Source organism: Mustela putorius, unplaced genomic scaffold, assembly GCF_011764305.1.
Source record: "Mustela putorius furo isolate JIRA1106 unplaced genomic scaffold, ASM1176430v1.1 tig00003859_pilon_pilon_pilon, whole genome shotgun sequence".
In the NCBI taxonomy this organism is placed as follows: Eukaryota; Metazoa; Chordata; class Mammalia; order Carnivora; family Mustelidae; genus Mustela; species Mustela putorius.
The window spans coordinates 3,344,888-3,365,939 of record NW_025422011.1 but is presented as its reverse complement, the minus strand read 5'-3'; the positions used below and the strand labels follow the sequence as shown (position 1 = coordinate 3,365,939).

Below are 21,052 nucleotides of genomic sequence, written 5' to 3'. Positions count from 1 at the left end.
CTGCTTCTCCCTCTCTTTCTATGCCTGCCTCTCTGCCTACTTGTCATCTCTGTCTGTCAAATAAATAAATAAAATCTTTAAAAAAGAAAAGAAAAGAAAAGAAAACAACTTCAACACAGGAAAAAACAAGTTAGAAACCATATTTACTGCTATTTTTCTAATATTCTTAGCCACTGAACTTAGAAGTTATGGTAACCTTACTTTAGCAGTATCTTAAGAGGAACAAAAAATTTCCTGGTACAGCAATTATCACCTGCAGATGGCCTAAAATTAGCATATTGAGTTAACTCCAGAAACAGCTTGTGAGCTGTGAAATGGAGTTCAGATAGATAGTGAGATTTCACAGAAACGCTTGGTATATGGTATAAATAACCAGATATCAAGATACCAATCGGTGCCTACAAAGTAAAATGAGACTTCTAATAGCTTAGTTAAAATATCCTAGGTAAAACTTGATGTCAAAGAGAATTTTTAAAAAATTTAATTTAATGTGAACATAGTGAAGCCTCTCTTTTGCTTATGCATAGAATTTTAAGAATTATTTGTATACACATATAAGAAAAAGGCTTGAAGTCAAATTTATGATGAATTAGGATCTGATTAGGAGAAAAGAGAATTTAAGAACAGATGAAGGCCTTAATCAGGTTTATAAAAAGCATGCAGATTTCAAGTTAACTTTTCTTAGGCTTTTTGGTGGTGTTATTATTTGGCAGATCAAAAAAAGATGTTCCCTTCTGTGACAAGGAGAAATAGTTTAGAGCCAGAATTTAAAAGGAGAAGCCAGTGATCAATGCAAAAGAATTTAATTTTTCATGAGAGGACTTGATGGATTATTTGGTCATTGGACATTCAACAAGTATTTCTGGCCCTTTAATAGCTAGGCATCAAAAATACTGCTTCTTCCTTCCTCTTTGTGTTAAGTCACTTAAACTTCTTGAGGGTTGGGTTTTTAAAAAATATTATTTATTTATTTGAGAGAGTGAGAGCGAGCAAGCACATGTACGCAAGAAGGAAGAAGAGCAGAGGGAGAGGGATGTGCTGGGTGTGGAGCCCAGTGTGGGGCTTGATCCCAGGAGCCTGAGATCATGACCTGAACCAAAATCAAGAGTTAGACGTTCAACTGACTGTGCCACCTAGGCGCCCCTAAACTTCTTGAGTTTTAATTTACGTGTATAAAGGATACATTTTGGTGCTGGTTTCAGCAGCACGTACACTAAAATTGGAATGATATGGAGATTAGCATGGCCATATGCAAAGAGGACCAGAAATTCATTCACCGTTCTATAATTTTGATGTTAACTTACTGTGGTAATCCTTTGCAGTATATACATAATATCAAATCGTTATGCTCTACAGCTTAAACTAATACAATGTCTTATGTCAGTTATTTCTTACTAAAACAGAGAGGGGAAAGGTATATTTTGAATATGTCCCCATACATCGAAGACCATCCAGAAAATATTTAATGTTTAGCTATTGATGTAGTTTTATAAGTAAGATTCTATCTTATGGGATGTTATTTTGTCTCTGATTGTGGATAATTTTTTGCCATTCAGAAAGGAAACATTTAATGTATGACATGCACACAGTATAAGGGAAAAAATAGCTCCCATGTATGCATTTCTATTTCTTCGATATCCCAGCTAATGTGATTTTTTTTTTCTTTTTAAGATTTTATTTATTTATTTGACAGATAGAAAGATCACAAGTAGAGAGGCAGGCGGGGGGGAGGGGGAAGCCGACTCCCTGCTGAGCAGAGAGCCCGATGCGGGGCTCGATCCCAGGACCCCGAGACCATGACCCGAGCCAAAGGCAGAGGCCTTAACCCACTGAGCCACCCAGGTACCCCTCGTGTGGTATTTCTTAATGGATTATATTTAGGAGAGTAAGTTTATGTCTTGGGAAAAAAATCTGAATTAAACTTTACAACTCTGTGCAACCACTTGTTAATAGTCAAATAGTTCTGAGATCCCTGGTCAGAATAAAAGAATATAGACTTTGCTATATTCTTTTAAAGTCTAAGACTATAGACTTTGCTGGCTGTTTTCCAGGTTGATCATTGTCTACAAATCCCATCCTTTCTCTCTTTGTGTAGGAGGGCCAAACAGTTGGCGGCTACCTCAGTGAACTGAAGAGTTAGCTACTCTTCAGTTAACAAGTCTCATTTCATGCACATGTGTACGTATACGCACAGATGCATGCACATGTTACGCACACGCAGGCACACCTCCCTGCCATTGGATGAGAATGTCTTTATTATCAATCTGCTTACCCTGTTTCTGGTGGTCTCAGGTCTTGGAGGACTGAATGCTCACTTCTCTCCATGGAGTGCTTGGGGACCTCCTACATTAGCTAACCATTATGGTCCCCTGAGGAAATGTGCTGAATAAAAAATGTTTTCAGATTTTGCTAGGAATGCATGTAATATATTCTTACAATAAAATACTCTATGATGGTTAATATGCTTGAAGTACGTCTGTTTGCGCTAGCATGGGAAGCTGTCCGTGAAGTGGTACGATACGCAAATTGCGTGACATATAGATAACAGGATGCTCGTGAATTTCTTTATAAGCTCCGTTCAACAAAGGGTTTTCTCAGTGCATCATTTCTATGGCATATATTGTAGTTTCTTGCAGCTGTTTGCCTTTTTGTATTCTATTCCTTCTACTGGAATATTTTTTCCGCCTGATGAATTCCTATTTATTCTTTCAGAACTTAAATGAAATATAATCTGTGAAGCTCTAGACCTGATTCCCCAGACATAACGAGTTTTTCTCCAAAGCATTAGGGCCCTCTGTTCTCACCTCTGTTGTACCACTCATGGTGTGTCTTGTAATGATTTGTTTATATGTACATGTATTCTCTGGCTAGGTAGTGAGCGCCTATCCACCAGCCCAGGTTTGAGTACATAACGTGGCCTCGACAAAACTGAAGAATGTCTCTTTTTATTGTTTTGTGTTTCTCAGGCCATAGTTGATATGCATAGAACATTTTGAAAGCTCTTTTTTCTCCTAGGTTTGAGAAAGTAACATCCTCTGTGTTTTGTGATTCCAGCTCTTCAACTCATTCATATGATTAAGATTTTTTTTTAAGATTTTATTTATTTATTTGACAGACAGAGATCACAAGTAGGCAGAGAGGCAGACAGAGAGAGAGGAAGGGAAGCAGGCTCCCTGCTTAGCAGAGAGCCCAATGTGGGGCGCAATACCAGGACCCTGGGATCATGACCTGAGCCGAAGGCAGACGCTTTAACCCACTGAGCCACCCAGGCGCCCCTGGTTAAGATTTTTTTTTAATTTCATTCAGGGGCACCTGGGTGGCTCAGTGGGTGAAGCATCTGACTTGGGCTCAGATCATGATCCTGAGATCCTGGGACTGAGCTCTGCACCAGGCTCTCTGCTCAGCAGGGAGTCTCCCTTTGCCTCTCCCCCTGCCCGTGCTCTCTCTTTCTCTTTCTCTCTGCAATAAATAAGTAAAATCTTTAAAAAATATAAAAAAATAAAAAGGATAAAATTTAAAAAAGGATAATTTATAAACCATAAAATTCATCCACTTTGTGTATAATTAATAGGTAAATAAATTCAGAGTTGTGCAATCATCACCAAATTCAATTTTAGAACAATTCCATTACCCCAAGAACATCCCAACTGAGGTATTTTTCAGTATTGGTGGAACTATCCAGAAACTTGTTGTCACTTGAACTTGATGACCTCAAACTTTGTCATTATTTTTGGCTCTATACTGCCAGACATGACATGGTTAAAGGAGGCCTACATACGTAGTGGCACTGCATCCTGAAACAATAGTGCCTCCTGGCAATAAGGGACACTAATTCCTCTTCAGAGGCTTGCTGTGTGACAAGCTCTGTGCTGAGTCCATTACAAACATTACCTCGTTTGAGATTCAGAATAGAATAATCTATATTGAAAATCTTTAAAAAAAAAAAAAAGTGGGGGGGGGATGCCTGGGTGGCTCAGTTGGTTAAGCAGCTGCCTTCAGCCATGTTATGATCCCAGCGTCCTGGGATCGAGTCCCACATCGGGCTCCTTGCTCCGCAGGGAGCCTGCTTCTCCCTCTGACTCTGCCTGCCACTCTGTCTGCCTGTGCTCGCTCGCTCTCTCTCGCTCTCTCTCTCTGACAAATAAATAAATAAAATCTTTAAAAAAAAAAAAAGAATAATCTGTAGTGTAGATGCCTTCTTTATATAATCCATATGTATGTTGCAGAGAAGGAAGTAACTCGAGATCACACTGCTAGTAAGTAGAACGGCTGGGATTTGAACTTGGACCTGACTGTGTCCCACATTTACCTGAACATACCGTGGCTATATATTGAGCAATTGCAGTGTGTTCCCATAAAAAGGCACATCTTAGGAAATGTGTAGACAGGTTTGAAGAGTTATTTCATCTGAAAAGGGAGGAGGTAACTATGGTGTTGAAAGGACCAGCCCTGAAATCAGCTTTTTCTCTCACTTGGCTCCATCCAGTTGGGTTTGAGGCCCTGGGGGCATATCCTGAATTGGGTCAGCAGACCTAGAAAAGAGAAGAAACAGGGGCATGTTGTAAAAAATTATAAAATACTGAGGCCATTTGGGTTATCAGCATAATCTCTGATTAAGTGTGCTTTGGGAGTTATTTGATCTTTGAGTCTTAAAATGTTACCATCGCTTGGTTTTCGTCAACACAAATGGTCAGTTTTATTAGTTAGAGTAGTGGTTTGGCTGCTGTAACAGAGACCTAGCAGTGGCTTAAATAAAATAGTATTTTTCTCTCATATAAAAAGCTGGGTAGGAAATCAAGGTTTGACATAGTAGTTCTCCAGTCATTAGGGATCCTGCCTCTTTCCCTCATTGCTCTGCCCCTATTATCACACAGCTCTCAGCTTGCGGTTCAGGTGGGTTGTTTTAGCTCCTTCCACCGCATGTATCCAGCCGTCAGGTGGAGGAATGTGGCAGGAGGAGGACACGTGTTTTTCTCAACTTTCAGGCCATGACCGAGAACTTGCATGTGTAACTTCCAATCATATCTCCTGCTATAGAACACAGAGAGCATGTGCCCCTTGTTCTGTGAAGACGACTTTAATATGAAAAACATAGACCCGTATGTAAGAAGGAGGGAGATATGGAATGCTTTAGGCCAAACTCTTTCTCTTGATATCTTTTTTTTTTTTTTTTTAATCTGGGCCAGAAGATTCGGCCAAATCCAGAAACTTCTGTCAACATGATTCCCCTAGGCTTTGAAGACACTTCTTTGTTTCGAAGTTGGCAGTGTGTCAGTCTGTCTTTCATGCGGCAGTGTCAGTTTGAACTTGTTTTTCCTGGAAAAGTATATGCAGCAGCTCCCGGCTTGACATCTGGTTTGGGAGCACTGCATAGCAGATTTTACCTTGTAAAGCTGAATACATTTTCTTTCTTCAAAATATTTCTAGGAAAAAAAATTATTTTCTCATCAGAGCACTGTTTTCATTAAGACATAGTATTCAAGATAAAACACTTAAAATTCCTGTGTTTGGCACGCGTGCCAACTTTTCTGTGACAGAGCAGCAGCATTTGCTTCTTAGAAAATTGATGATACCTGCAAATCAAGAATTCGTGTTCTAACCTCAGTACTTAACTGAGACATGGCCCTGATTAAGCCAGTGGGTGTCTTAACTGTTCTTAGTTAATAATACCTTAAAACAGAATTTAGGAGTAGCCTCTCATCATATTATATGTATTTTTTTAAGATTTTATTTATTTGTTTGAGATAGTGAGAGAAAGCAGGAACGGGGGAGCAGAAGGAGAGAGAGAAGCAGACTCCCCATGAGCAGGGAGCCCAACGTGGGGTTTAATCCCAGGACACTGGGATCATGACCTGAGCTGAAGGCAGATGCTTAACCGACTGAGCCATCCTAGTGCCCTGCATTATATGTATTTAATCAACAATTCCAAGGCCCTTTGAAAATGCAGGTGTCATTTTTCTTTGTTGTTGGTTTCAAGATATTACAGATAACCTTAACTTTCTTGAAGGATATGTTTTACTCACAGCTAGCTAGACCAACAAGGGTAATGAAATGTCAGGATACACTTAACATTTGCCAACCTGTCACTTTGGGGCATTCTTCTAAAGGCCTTTTTGGTAGGAAAAGATTGTTTGAGCACTTAAGATTAGGAATCTTAAGGGATCTTGGTTCACAGATACTCTCTTTGATAACGTATGTCCCTTTCCAGGAGTACATTTTGGGAGACTAGAGCTCACTGTTAAGTCCTTAATTATTTGAAGATCTCTGTGCCAGTATTAGGTTTCAGGCAAGGCCAAGTTTAGCCAAGTTTCCTGAAAGTATTCCCAGTGTTAACTCCAATGATTTCATCTGATTCCTTTTTATGCACTCTTTTTTTTTTTTTTTTAAGATTTTATTTATTTATTTGACAGACAGAGATGACAAGTAGGCAGAGAGGCAGGCAGAGAGAGAGGAGGAAGCAGGCTCCCCGCTGAGCAGAGAGCCTGATGTGGGGCTCGATCTCAGGACCCTGGGACCATGACCTGAGCTGAAGGCAGAGGCTTTAACCCACTGAGCCACCCAGGCGCCCCCTTTTATGCAATCTTGACACAGCCAAATTTTATAGAGTATATAAAATAAACTGCTGTCTATAGAGTGGTGAGTGGTTTCGTGATTCTCTTCTGTTTTGAGAATGGCTTCTCTCCACTGTTTATCTGATGCCTGCAACCTCAGCCATCATGAATGTTTTGTTTTCTCTTTTGCAGATGACACGATTGGTGCTGCCCGGTATGGTGGAAAGGTGAGTCACGAGCACACTCACAAACACTAGAGAGACAGAGCTCATGATTATTTATAGGGAGAATCCTTTCTTTGCAAAATTCAGTAGAGTGACTAATGAACCTATCCTCCATGTCTTAGCAACAGAGTAATGTGCCTGGCGAGTCACACGGTAGAGCATGAGTCATCTGGTGGCGGAGGCCTTTTCCACTTGATTCCCTTTTTATTTCTCTCTCCAGGTTGTGGTGGTTCCTTTAGATCAGGATTAAAAAGTCTGCCTGAGTCACCATCACCAACTCAATTGCCTGCTATTCTGAGGGGGTGGACAGAGTTCCTGGGGTATTCCCGGGAATGCCTTCTTAAAGCTATATGCTCTCAGAACTAAAATCAGTGGAGTTTCACAAAGCAAGACCCCATCTTCTGGTTGTTTAGTTTTTAAGGGGTGAATGGATATATGAGGAACTTAGGTATGTTATAAAATGGTTATAAGATGTCAAACCTACCTTTGGAACAGAAACCCACACCGTGGAGCCCCCTTTGTGTTCTGGCTTGGGAGGGGTTCCCCTAGAATATGTTAGATGTCTTCATTTTCATTGAGAAATGTGTCGTAGAGTTTCTTCTTGAAATAGCACAAAGTGTAAAATTGTAATTAAGCTCTGTTTCTCCCTTGGAAAAGCCTGAATGATGCCTTGGCTTTCAAAAGAAACCTGTTGAAAAGATCTGGGCTTGCATCTTGAGTTAGCTTGATCGTTTGCTAAATTTAGGGCTTCACAGTCATCCTTCCTCTGCAAAACAGCTTTGAGTTTGGAGGAGATCCAAAAGAATCATAGCTTCGGAAAGGGCATAGTCCAAAGACCCTACTTTGAAGAAACCTCTGTGACCAGCTACAGGCAAGGTTGACAGCTAATGTTTGTTGAGAACCTGTTACGTCCCAAGTGTTGTACTGAGGACTTGATGTGTGTTAACTCATTTAACTTCGATAGCCTCCCACCATTGTACAGAGGAGGAAGCGAGGTTAGGAATCCATTTTGTTTGGCATCTACAGAGATTGGTGGAAAAACTCCTTCTTTGCAGTTTTTGTTTGTGATTCCATTTTATATGAAGTTTGGTATATTTCAATTCCTGTAGTAAAATTTCCCTCTAAACACTCAGACTGCTTCGTGTTGGTCGACAGTGAGAGTGTGCCTCTGATGGTCAGATATGGAAGTGAACAGACAGTGGTCTAACCGGACAGAACCCTAGATTACAGAGAATTGGGGCCGACAGGGTAGAACGCTGGAGGGATGAAGTAAGTCATGGCCATCATCTTAATCCAGTTTCGCTATCTGCCAGTGACTCGGTATTAATTCAGGACAGTAAGTCCATCCATTAAAAATGAAATACTTAAAAACCACAGAAGCATTGGAAAAGGGATTTTTAAGTGTGTTGGTGAAAACCATATCAAAAAGAGATGATTGTTGTGAAGTAATCTTGCAGATCATAATGGATTTAAATAGTCATGGAATTCTAGTACTGTAATTAGTTGAAACCAGTCCCACCCTTATTTGATAGAAAGTGAGTCCCAAAGAGATTGAGCGCTATGAAGCTTCATGATTCGTTAGTAAATGATACAGACACAGAGTGCCAGGAACTTCACTCCTATCTTTAGAGACCTGGCAGCCTTGACTGCAGTTATAGCTAGAGCACCTAGATAAAAACCATGCAAAGAAGAGGAGCCATTCATTCAGCAGGCACTCACTGAGTAGAGTTTATCATGGAGCCATTCATTCAGCAGGCACTCACTGAGTAGAGTTTATCATGGAGTATACAGAAGACGAAGCCGATCTTTGCCTTTAGGAAATCAAGTTGATTTTAAACTAAATTTGAGAAATGATCTGGTGGGAAGCCGTCATAGGCTGTGGACTGAAGCTGACACCGTGAGGGTGATCGTGGCTCTTGCTAAGAACTGGTAAGAAATATAAGTGGACTTTATCCATCAGTACTTTTGGTCAGAAAAGGGAACAGCGAAGTCCACTCGAATTAAGAGTTACTGGTTCTATTAGTTAAGGTAAGCTAACTGCTGTAAGAGACCATCCTAAGATCTCCGTGGCTTACCATTGTAAAGGCTGACTTTCTTCCTCCGGGTACATGGCCAGTATGGATCAGTGGTTGGGGCTGTGCTCTACCCGGCCATTCAGGGATCTCAGACTCCTTCTGTGTAGGGGCTGTTCTTCCCTTGGACCTAGCAGCTCTCTGCTGCGTTTTCTGCATCCAGCTAGCAGGTGAGGGAAGAGCGAATAGGATGACTTTATGGGAGGTTTCATTGGGCCAGGCCAGGCCTGGAAGGGGTATACATCACTTCTGCCAACAATTCATTGTCTAGAACTCAGTCACAGGCTACCACTAACTGCACACGAGGCCAGAAATGTTGTTAGCTGTGTGCCCAAGAGGAGAGGAAAAACTCCAAGGTAACCGATCATCTGGAAGCCTTCTTCCTCGTACATATAAGTGATTTTATTATAGCCTGTCCTTAAACGGCATATTTCCTATGGTTGGTTTCCATAGGAGTCGAATTTCCATTGAGGCAAGCAGAGTCCTTTCTAAAGATCCTTTGTTGTTGTTGTCGTTGCTGCTTTTCCCCTTTCACTGATTCTACCTCTGATGTATGAGATTTTCCAAACCCTCTAGAACGATAGCCTAAAGCCAACTCTCACTAAACAAGTACCTATAATTAAACTAAGGTATTATTACCACAGAAGTAGAAAGTGCATAATTACATTATAGAGGAAACTTGCTCTTTCCACTTCTCTGGAATTATAAACATTGTGTACAGCTGGAGCCAGGAGGTGGTTGCCATAACAACCATGGAAAAGCTAAAAATAGCCCCTTTCATACTGTATTGCTTAAGGTGGAATTATGACATGTTACCGTGTTTTAGGGCAGGCAGTCCTCTTTCATGTGGGAAATGTTTGCAAACTTCCTTCAGCAAAGCACGATTCGTATAATGTATTTGGATTGCCGGTTCTAATTATGTGTCTGACCCCTCTGTTCCACAATTCTTTTCTGACATAGAACTCTGTTTTGATACGTTTCTCAGTCTTCTGGAGAGTCTGCTGGAGAATTGTCTGGACCAATTTCAGTGTTATATTTAAGCTTAAAAAAAAAAAAAAAAAAAGTAAGGACCCTCCAGGAGCTCCCTTTTGAGCTCCTTGATAAGAAATGGAAATGGGAAGCATCATCATGGCGTCTTTTCTGCACAATCTCCCTTACCTGCCATCAAACTCTGTATACAGTTAGCCGCCCGCATCAGAGTTGACCCTGTGTTCCAGTCCTCCACGGGAGCACTTATACCTCCCCATCTCTCTCCCCAGCATCACAGGGCAGTGCCGACCTTCCCGAGGAAGGTGGAGATCAGCGACTTATTCAAAGGAGACCTAACACTTCCTCTGTGACAGTAGTATTTTTACAGAGCTGTGGGCAAGGATACTGCAGCAGTCCGATAGCATGGTGGGGGCATTTATGGGAAAATAAAGGCCTGACAATTTTTTTATCCAGGTGACAGTTAAGGAGAGCCTTAGGATAGGGTTTCTTTCCACAGGTCTGCGGGAATGCTACGAGAGAGCAGAGCTATGAGAAGCTATAAATACCAGATACTGAATTTTATAGGGTTGGATGAGTTTGACCTTTGGCTTGTAAAAGGGCTAGTAATTGAAGAGAGTATGTTTCTACGAAAAGGCGCTTTCTTATCAGCAGTGGTGTCTTCTGTTTTGTTTTTGCAGCATTTTAGTTCTGGTAGATCCTTGGTAATTTGTACCATTGAGACACCATCGTGTGGCTGTTAGCAAGGAAGCAGTGTGATTAATTAAGAATGTTCTATCACAGAAAATATGACTTGACTTGTTTATTTGTCATAACAGGCTGGGAAGTGTGCCGAAGTAAGAGCAACACGCGTCTTCATTATGGAACTTGGGCACATATTGTTAATGTACCTTCCGATCTTAGAATTGTTCCCCAAGTCCCCAGAAAATGAGAGATTAACTAAGGTTCGGTTTTCTGTTTGTTTTCGTGTGCAATTAAGCGCAGCCCATTTTGTCCTCCTGCTTGATATAACAGAGCTGTCGTGAGTCTGGCTCTGCCATGGAAACTGGTTTGACGTCACTAATTCTGCTTAGATGGAGGGATGGAGGATTAGAGACAGACAAAGTAGTTGATTTTAAAGACGAGCCCTTTGTGCCTCGCAGTCCCAAATGTTCACCCCATCCCTGCATGGAGAATAGATACTGTATACAGTACAAGGATTAAGACAGCTCTACCAGTGTGTTGTTTATGATTCACACAAAACTAAGTTGAATATTATCATCCTTGGAGAGAAAGAGCATTCTGTGCTGTTGTGTGTGTGGGTGGGGAAGGAAGGTTTTTGCCAGACAAATTCGTGAGCTGCTTGTTGGCACAGAGTTTTCATGGAAGGGGTGTTTCTCTGCTGTCATTATGATACAATTATAAATGCTCTTTTATTTCCTCAGGTCTAGTGCGTTCTTGCTTTAGACTTCGTTGGTCTTGGGTCTGTTTAATGTGGTCTTAGAGTACAGATACTTTGTTTGAAAACGTTCTCTCAAATTCTGACTTTTCACGAACAACCAACTCCTAGCTCCCAGGCATTTTAACTGGGGTAGAGTATCTGAGAAACGAAGATCTTAGTTGCGTCAAGGGGTAAACAATTAAAGGAGCACACGTGCATAATTGTGACGTATTTGATTATTGGTCTATTATTTTTGAAAATGGGAAAGAAGTTTTTATTGTCTTTAAATAAATTTTTTCTGTATTGAAATCATTGCTTTGGTGAGTGAAGTTAAAAGTGTGTTCTGTTTTGGTAAGATCAGAATTTCATTTTTAAAATGCATTTGAGGGGCACCTGGGTGGTTCAGTTGGTTAAGCAACTGCCTTTGGCTCAGGTCATGATCCCGGAGACCACGAATCGAGTCCTGCATCAGGCTCCCAGCTACACGGGAAGTCTGCTTCTCCCTCTGACCCTCTCCCCTCTCATGCTCTCTCTCTCAAATAAATAAATAAAATCTTTAAAAAAATGCATTTGATAACATTAAACTTTAATTTTGGAAGACTTGTAAATTGCATTTCATGTGTGAGGAATGAAATTAAAAATTTCATTTCATTTCAAAATTAAGATTTTTGTTCAAGGGCACATGTAACCGCCCACCAATCTGAGTGTAATGGAGCACACAATCCAGCTGACAAAACCAGCCGCGCTGTACCCCAGCTTCCATGAAGAACACGATCATCTAGAACTCCTCTAAACTAGCTTTTCTTCTTCATTTGCTCCAAACGATTGAGGCCATGGCAATTCCTGGTTACACCAGAAGAGGTTAAAATAAAATGCTAACCTAAAGTCACAGGAGTGCTTAAGGCTTAGACAGGGGTACAGCTTGTCAGGATTTAAGGTTACTTCTCAGAAAGCATTCTGTGTTGTGGAAGACACCATAGCTCTCTCCTCTTTCCTGTGATTGAGGTCTGCTCTGAGCTTAAAAGTTGACACCTTGTAATAGATCATAAATACGCTTCTCTCTCTCTTTGTCTTTTACAGGTTTGTTGAGATACATTTCACATACCATACAATCCATCCATTAAAGTGTACAATTTGGTGGTTTCTAGCATGTTCACAAAGCTGTGCAACCATCCCCACAATCTAATTTGAGAACATTTTTAACACCCTAAGAAGATAGGGATATTTTAAACATCGTTAATTAGTATTATTCTCTTAAAGGTCTCCAGTAACAAAAGTTGCCTTTTAGTCCACTTTGATCAGAGGAGTTTCTCACAAATAGATAAAATCAAAATCTTAAATACTTATTCCTAATTACTAGTTTTTGCCCTAGAGTGATTGGGTTCTAACTCTTGATAGGCATTCTTACTCCCTTCTAGTATTTAAAAACAAAAGCCTTTTGGGGCACCTGGGTGGCTCAGTCGGTTAAGCCTCTGCTTTCAGCTCAGGTCATGATCTCAGAGTCCTGGGATCAAGCCCCACATCAGGCTCTCTGCTCAGCAGGGAGCCTGCTTCCCCCTTTCTCTCTGCCTGCCTCTCTGCCTGCTTGTGATCTCTCTCTCTGTCAAATAAATAAAGTCTTAAAAAAAAAAAAAGACTTTTTTTGGTCTCTGAGATACAAACAAAACATGCAAGAATCATATATCAGTGCATAGACTAAATATTTCCAACTTTCTTTAAAACCTCAATATAATACTTTTAAATTTGACATTTGATTTCAGTGACCAAAATATGAGTGGATTTCACTGTTTAGGAACATGTGTATTACTAGTAAAGACTTGGGTTCAAAAATGAAAACACAAGACGACAACTTGTTTCCAGGGACACAGTAAGCTAAGAGTCCAGACTTCCGTCTGATGGTTGAAGTGGCATCTCGCCTAGGGGCTGGCAGATGGACTCGGTGATTTTGGGGGATTATTTCTTTTCAGATTTATGTCTAAAATAACGTAGATTCCATTTAATCATGTTTCTTTTATTATTTTGCATATTTTATTATTTTGCATGGGTCTATAGAGTTCTTTTTAAAAAAATGCTGAAAAAATAGGTCTTGGGGGAGGTAAATTCGGAAGAACAAGGGGAAGCTGAGTGGAAGGAAAGGAGCCTCACCTGGAGGACAGGAGGTGGGTAGGGTTTGCTTGAAGTAGATGAAGGGGACTGACACCCCACCCACTACCCTGAGAATAATGGATTTGTTGGGGGAAGAGTGGCTCTTAATTCTGTTGAAAATTCCTAAAGCCCTAATTCCAAACTTTACCCAAACTGGATGTACTTGCTGGCCACTAGTGTATTTACAGCATTGCTTTCCTCCAATTATTGTTCATTTATTAGTAAAATTAGTAATTCCTAATAACTTTCTGATTTGGACCTTTCAGTAGTCTCTAGAAGTTACAGTAGAAATTGAGCTTTGCCTTTGGGCAAAGAATATGGTTTGATCTCCTATAGAGTTGCATAATTTTATAGTCAACTCTTTGTTTTGTAACCAAGTAGCAACAGCCTGGAGGAAGAAGCAGGGCAGAACATAACCATTCGCTTGTCACTGGGAGATTTTATTAAGCACCTGTTACATGCTCAGGACTGTGCAGGGGTGTTGGAGGAAACGTGTAAGGTAAGGGCTATGATGTGTAGAAACTTAGGGTTTTGTCGAGGGAGAAAAGCATTTATACATATGCGATGATTAAATACTACAGCAAGGTAGTTTGTGCTACCAGGCCAGGATTATGAGAGTGTTTCTAAGAGCAAGGATTCTTGGTGATGTGGCCAGAGAAGACCTCTGACAGGAGAGATCAACTGGAGGAGATTGTCGCTCTGATCTGGTCATGCCCCGGATTACTAAAGCAGAAATGAGCTAATCGCAGACAAGAGCTATTTTTAGTTGATTGAGTTATGCCTCATTCACTGACCAAGGATATCATGTGCTATGAAAGGCAAGGAGAGATGTCTGTTAGAAAAACAGTTATATTCTGTTTAAAGTAATTCTATGTCACGAACTGTAATTTACAAGCCATTGTGTCTGTGATTTCATTCTGTTTACTTGGTGCATTTTCCTTTTCAGATCTAAAGGGGCAATTCTGAATATCTCCTCTGCCAGTGGCATAGCCCCAGTTCCACTGTTGGCCATCTACTCTGCAACCAAGGTGAACAATTTTTTAGTCAATCATGTCAGGCTAAGAATGATGAGAAATAACTATAGAGGCTTCTTGGAGTTCTCTTCTTGGCTGTTTTCAAATGGACTGGGAAGGAAAGGAATGAGGCACTAAGAGCTCAGATTCACAGATGCTTTATTCTCCTGGCAGTCAGCTGGTTTTAAAACCGATACAGGCGTACCTCTGAGTTACCAGAGGCTTGGTTCTAGACCCTCACAATAGCGCGAATATCACAGTAAAGCAAGGCCAATGAGTGGTTTGTTTTCACAGTGTATATAAAAGTTACGTTTACACTAGGGTCTGTGTGGAAAAAAAAAGTTATGTTTACACTACACCGTAGTCTTTTAAGTGTGCAATAGTATTATGTGTGCAATAGCATTATGTGTGTAATAGCATTATGTCTCGAAAAGCAATGTACCTATTTTAATTAAAAAATACTTTATTGCTAAAATTTGCTGTCCTCTGAGTCCTCAACATGTGGTAATCACTGAACACAGATCACCATAATAAATATAATAATAACGAAAAACTTGAAGTATTACGAGAATTGCCAAAATATGATGCAGGGACAAGAAGTGAGCATATGCTGTTGGAAAAATGGTGTCAGTAGACTTGCCTGATGCAGGGTTGCCACAAACCTTCCACTTTGTAAAGAACACAGTCTGTGTGATGTGCAGTAAGGCGAAATACAAGGAAACAAGGTATGCCTGATTTTGTGCTTTCCATGGAGAGCTGGCCTAGGCCAGTCAGCTCTGTTGATCAGAACATGTTGATGATGGCGGATTTGGCTCATGAATGAGTCAGCTTCCTCATCCAGCAAAAGTTTGAACTCTGCAGAGCTAAGTGAAAGAATTTGCCACCAGTCAGGACATAAATATACATAGTAGGTACAAGACAGCCCGGATCAGAGTGTGAGTATTTTACATTATTCAGAATTCATAGGTATTTATTGTCACTTCTGGAGTGAGACAAGGATTTTCTAGAACTCTCTGTAAGATGTCATAATTCTATACAATATCACCACTCACCTCTTCACATTACTAGGAGGAAAAATAATTTAGAATCCATTTCCGGCTGCCGACAGGTCCATGGTGTCTTCTTACCCGTTGCTGAGGCATACGACACATCTCTGAAATGAAAGTAACCATTGAGATGCTGAAATTAAACAAGCTTTTAGGGGAAAATGAGCAAAGTATAGTAAGAACTTGCGATATGTCAGAGAAGGAAAAGAGCAAAATGTTTGCCTTCTTTTGCCCTTGGCTCCGTATCCACCGGAAAAACGTGAACAGTGACTACTGTTTTGAAAAAGCAAGGCACCACGCCCCCTCCTGCCATCTTCTTGCTTTCTGTATCTCTGAATATACAGAAGGTGGGTTTAAGATGAACACCATGTTTCTTGAAGTGATTTTTGGACCCAAGCTTCTCACCCTGTTCTGCTCTGTGGGCATAAGACTATGATTAATTGGGACCCCAGCAGAGTCATTATTGATACATTATTTTAAGCCTGAGGTGGAGTCCATATTTGAAAAATGGGACATTATATTTTACAAATAGATTTAAAAGTATTCTATCAGAAGAAGATGGGCTGTCACATTCATCCCTACACTTCTTGGATCTTTCCATCCCCAAGGACCAAGAGGATGCTTGCTCTTTTCTTTACTGACAACAAAATCCCTATAGAGGAGAGTTGAACAGAATTCATATTGTGTTTCCGTTCGAATGGCAAGTGGGGAGGAGGAACCGGAGCCTTTGTTATATAATAAAACATTTCTTCTTGGAAAGTAATTTTCTGAAAAAAATGAAAGACCCTTTGCTGGTTAAGTCAAGATTTGATCTTGAGATTATATTTGGTAAGAGAATACTTAATTTAGTGGCAGATAAAAACAACTTGAGGTTTTGAGGGTTTTTTGTTTTTTTTTTTAAGGTCTCTTCTGCATTGGAAATAAGAAGAATGATTAGGAACTCAGTGTTAAATGGTTAGTTTGTTATTTGTGTTGCCATGACTACTGATCAGACCAATTGATGCAATGTATGTGTTTCCTTCTCACTCCCACCCCATCCCAGGCTTTTGTGGATTTCTTCTCTCAGTGCCTCCATGAGGAATATAAGAGCAAGGGTATCTTTGTGCAGGTGAGTGGGGTTTGTCTCAGTTGCCTATCCCTGTTTTTGTGTGGTTTCCACAGCAACTGTTGCCGTCTTGGCAACGAAAGAAAATCACATTCCTAAAGAAGTGAGTGTGACGTTAGCACACCATTAAAGACATGATTTCTTTTTCTTTTATGCACTTAAGTCTAGATTTAAAAAAATTATCCCCTAGAATTCTGAAGTAGGGATACTTAAAGTAGGACCAAGTGCATGGTTTTATTTCTTAACAGTTTTATTTTGAGAAAATTGGGACTGTCAGTATCTCTTAGCTGCCAGGTGTGAAAGGTGTGCTGTGACTCCATTCCCAAAGCCACAGGGTAAGCATCGCAGGGGCAGGCGGAGGGCTGCATAAAACCCTCTCTTTCCAGAGCAAGGCTATGACTCTGGGGTGGTGGCGAGTTTTCTTTTCTTTTTCTTTTTTTTTTTTTTAATTGTGGTAAAAATACCTAACAGAAAACACTTAAATCATTTTTCGATATTGAGTTCAGTGGCATTAAGGACATTCACACTGTTGTGCTACCATCAGTACCATCCCTCTCCAGAACTTTCTCATCTTCCCAAACGGAAACACTGTATCTATTAAAGTAACTCCTCACTTCCCCCTCTCCCAGCCCTGGACACGCTCCATTCTACTTTCTGTGGCTCTGAACCTGGCTACTCGAGGGACCTCACATGGGTGGAATCCCCAGTCTTGGTCTTTCTGCGGCTGGCTCACTGCACTTCGTGTCACATCTTCAGGATTCGCCCATGTTGTTGGCTGTGTCGCACTTCCCTTTTGCTTGACGGCTGAATGGAATTCCGTCGTATATACACGCCGTGTTGTGATTCTTCTTCGTGCATCAGCTGTTGGACATTTGGGTTGCTTTCACCTTTTGGCTGCTGTGAATAGCGTTGCTGTGAACATGAGGTGTACACCTATCTTTTTGAGACTCTGCTTTTAGTTCTTTTGGACAGGTGCCCAGAAATGGAGTTGCTGGATCAGGTGGCAATTATTTACGCGTGTGTGTGTGTGTGTGTGTGTGTGTGTCTGTGTGTATGTATCTTTTCTTTGAACTGCCTTACCTTTTCTTTAGAAGCTTACCTATTTTGTATTCCCACAACATATCAGGATTCCAACTTTTCCATATCCTTACCAATACTTATTATTTTGTTGTGTTTTTGTTTTTAAATACTAGCTGTCCTAATGGGTAGGAGGTGGCCTGTCGTTGTGGTTTTGATTTGCGTCTCCCTCATTCGTGATGCTAAACACCTTTTCGGTGCCCTTTCAGCTGGTTATTGGTCATTTTGTATCTTCTTTGGAGAAATGTCAGTTCAGATTCGTTGCCCTTTTTTACTTGGGTCGTTAGCTCTTTATTGTTGAATTGTGGGAGTTCTTTATATATTCTGGATATTAACCCTTTATCAGGTATATGATTTGCAAATATTTTCTCCTGCTCTGTGGGTTGCCTTTTCATTCTGTGGCTGTGCCCTTGGATGCACAGAAGTTTTTAATTTGAATGTAGTCCGTTTCCTTTCGTTGCCTGTGCTTTTGTGTCCTATGCAGCAAATCGTTGCCTAATCGAATGTGAAGCTCTCCGTTTTCTTTCAAGAGTTTTTTGGTTTTAGCTTTTACATTTAGGCATTTGATCCATTTTGATTTAATCTTTGTAGAGACCTTTGCTTTTATTATGTAGCTAACAGACACAACGCTGTGAAAGTATAATACCAAACATGAGAGGGAGCAAAGGTAGGGGGTTTTATGACTACCTGTCTCAGAGCAGCTCTCCTTGTTCAACACAAAGAAATAATGGCTCACGGTGTTTCCCTGCTTAGGCACATTTTTAATAGTATCTTAGGAGAAGTTGCAATGCACATCCCTTTCGTACTCCCACCCACGACCTGCCCCCACTTCTCTACACACCCCATTGTTCATCATGGCTCTCATTATTGCGAGCCTCATATTTCGGTTTTTGTGCCCCGAAGCCCCAGATGATCAGTCATCGTAATAGCTAATGTTTGAAGTGTTACTTTCCACGCACAGGGCTAAGTACTTTATATGTATCCATTTATTTCATTTTTATCTCGTAATGACTTCATAAGGTGGTGCGATTATCATCTTCTATAAATTTATGGAAATCAGGGTTAGAGAGGTTAAGCCACTTGTCCATGTTGAACCAGGCCTCAAATCCAAGGCCATTTGGCACCAAAGCCTTTGTTTTTAATCACTGGGCTCCTAACTTGAGGCCTTTAGGGCAGCGTTGAACACATTGCAGCCATCTATCTGTGCTTGGGCAGTTACGGACTCAGTTCCATTTCTTCCCTCATATCCTTGGATGGTCAAGGTGGCCCGAAGTGTGTCTGGATCTAGCTTCCAAGCCATTATATTCTATGGGTGGAGACCACAGCTAAGTCACCCACAGTGAGATGGCGTGGTAGGTAAGGGAAGAGTAGGGTCAATGTGTCCTCATCTTCCAGGGCCACCTAGATTCTGCTTCCTGAGGTCTCACGCCTGCGGTCCTTAAGTATCATAGCCCTTTGATGTTCTTCTGATTTGCAGCCTCCCATTAATACGCAGCATACATGGCGGGGAGGAAGACAGGTTTTTGAGAACCCTGAATTTTACACTGAACTACCACACTCCCCCTTCTTCCCCTGACCCTGTCATTTCAGTGCAAGTAGCTGAAGTCTGCCGTGTGGAATGTGGTGTATTTCAGTGACAAGGAGCTGATAAAGCACACGTGGAATGTAGGGTATCACGTGCCACACAGTGTCGTGCCATTTCCTCATTCTGAGGAATCTGTTGTAATCAAGTTATTAATTTCATAATTTTTAAACACCTGCTGAGACTCAGTAGGATCTCACCGATCCGTCAGCGGGTGGCCTTGAGGCAGCATGGCCAGAAGCTGCCAGTGGCTGAATGACAAAAGGGAGTATTAGACTCTGTGAGCACAGACGAGCGATTTCTGAAATTCTCTGAATAGATGAGACTGTCTCCTCCCTCATTCCCACAGCTTTTTTCCCTCAAAGATCTTTTCTCCATATTCTCTGCCTATTAGCCTGGCGTGATTAGAAGCTACTCCAAAAACAGTAACAGTTTGTTTTTTGAAATGTGTAACTTTGATAAACTTGTTTTTCCCCAATAATGAATTCTTAATTATGTCATTTCATTGATCATTGTCTTCCTTCAGAATGCATTCATTTGAGGTTTAAATGTAGCGTGAATTTGGCAAAAAAGAAATAAAAGCTCACATGTTTGGGAAGGAAAGTACAGCTATCGTTTCTGTGTGAACGTACCAGAATGCTGAAGTAGAATAGAATGTCATACTAGTTCTGACCAAAGGGACAGAAATAGCTGGTCCAAATAAAGCTCAGAGTTAAAAATTATTGTTTTTTTTTTTTTGGTGGTGGTTTATGTCTGCCTGTTTTTTGGACCGGGAGTTATTTACTGGCAATTTTTTTTTTTTTTCCACTCCACCCCACATACTGTTTCCCGGATGGTCTTGCTAGAAGCCAAGTCAGGTAAAATGGCTTTCCTGCCTAGTCCTCCAGCGGCTGCCTGCCGGGTTTGAGATTGAATTCTGACTCCAGAAGGCCATCGCCTCTCTTGCCACTCATCATCCCTCCCTGCGTCCGGCCAGAGTGGGCCTGGGGTGTCCAACACATACTCCGCTCTCGGCGGACTGGCTCCTTGGCCGTTACGCCTTTCTCCTCTTCTCCCCGCTCCCCGTCTCCCCACTCGGTTCACGCTGGAGCCGATGACCCCTGTCCGTCTTTCAAGGCTCAGGCCACATTTCACCTGCCCTGGGAAACCAAATCTCAGCTACACGATATGATTTTCCTTCTGCTCTCCTCGTTCTGCTTACGACCTCGGCCCGATACTCTCTGGCTCCCCTGCCTTCGCCCACTTCAATAAATCCTTGAGATCTGGATTTTTTCTTTTTTTTATTTTTTAATCTTGTTTGCGTCTGTGGTTGCTAGTGGCACATGTAATTTGGGGCACACTAGGGACCTGCTTATTGCTTGGTATCAGGGAAGACTCTGGTTATGCATGGCCGTGCTTCTCGGTACACAGACATTCATTTTAAAGGCCCTTTGAGCTTCTTCTCTTGCTCCCATAGGCTCTGGTCTTGAATTTTCAACCTCTGTATCTAGAGGGCTTCCAGGCTAATGCTGTGTTGCCATATTTCAGTTTCTTCTAATCCTTGGAAGGAAAGCTATCATTTTTAGGTCTTCCTCCATGTGAAGGTATATCAGATTGCTCTTTGGGGAGAGAAAGAGAGTATGTTTTTTTGAATTTAGGTTGTTTTGTATTAATTTCTTCTTAATATTTTTCCTTTGCTTTTCCCTTTCCATCTTTCCCTCAACTTCTTTTCCATAATTTTGTGAGGATATTTAAATTTTCCTTCATAGATTCAGATTTGTCATGAAATAAGCATTTTGTGGAAATGTAAATGAACAGTGGAGATAGCAAATGAAAAAAAAGGTGAATTTT

The 21,052-nt window shown here is 41.0% G+C and overlaps 1 protein-coding gene across 3 annotated transcripts in view; it reads left to right on the top strand.

Moving 5' to 3' along the window:
* LOC101673521 (very-long-chain 3-oxoacyl-CoA reductase) overlaps positions 1-21,052 on the top strand; it is a 325,507-nt gene that overhangs the window by 129,095 nt on the left and 175,360 nt on the right. Inside the window, exons 7-9 of one of the 3 annotated variants that reach the window (XM_004763205.3) lie at positions 6,744-6,778; positions 14,346-14,427; positions 16,501-16,566. The exons of the other annotated variants lie outside the window; for them this stretch is intronic. Of the exons in view, the coding sequence (XP_004763262.1) occupies positions 6,744-6,778; positions 14,346-14,427; positions 16,501-16,566 (183 nt within the window). The remainder of the gene's footprint in view (positions 1-6,743; positions 6,779-14,345; positions 14,428-16,500; positions 16,567-21,052) is intronic. 3 annotated transcript variants of the gene reach the window in all.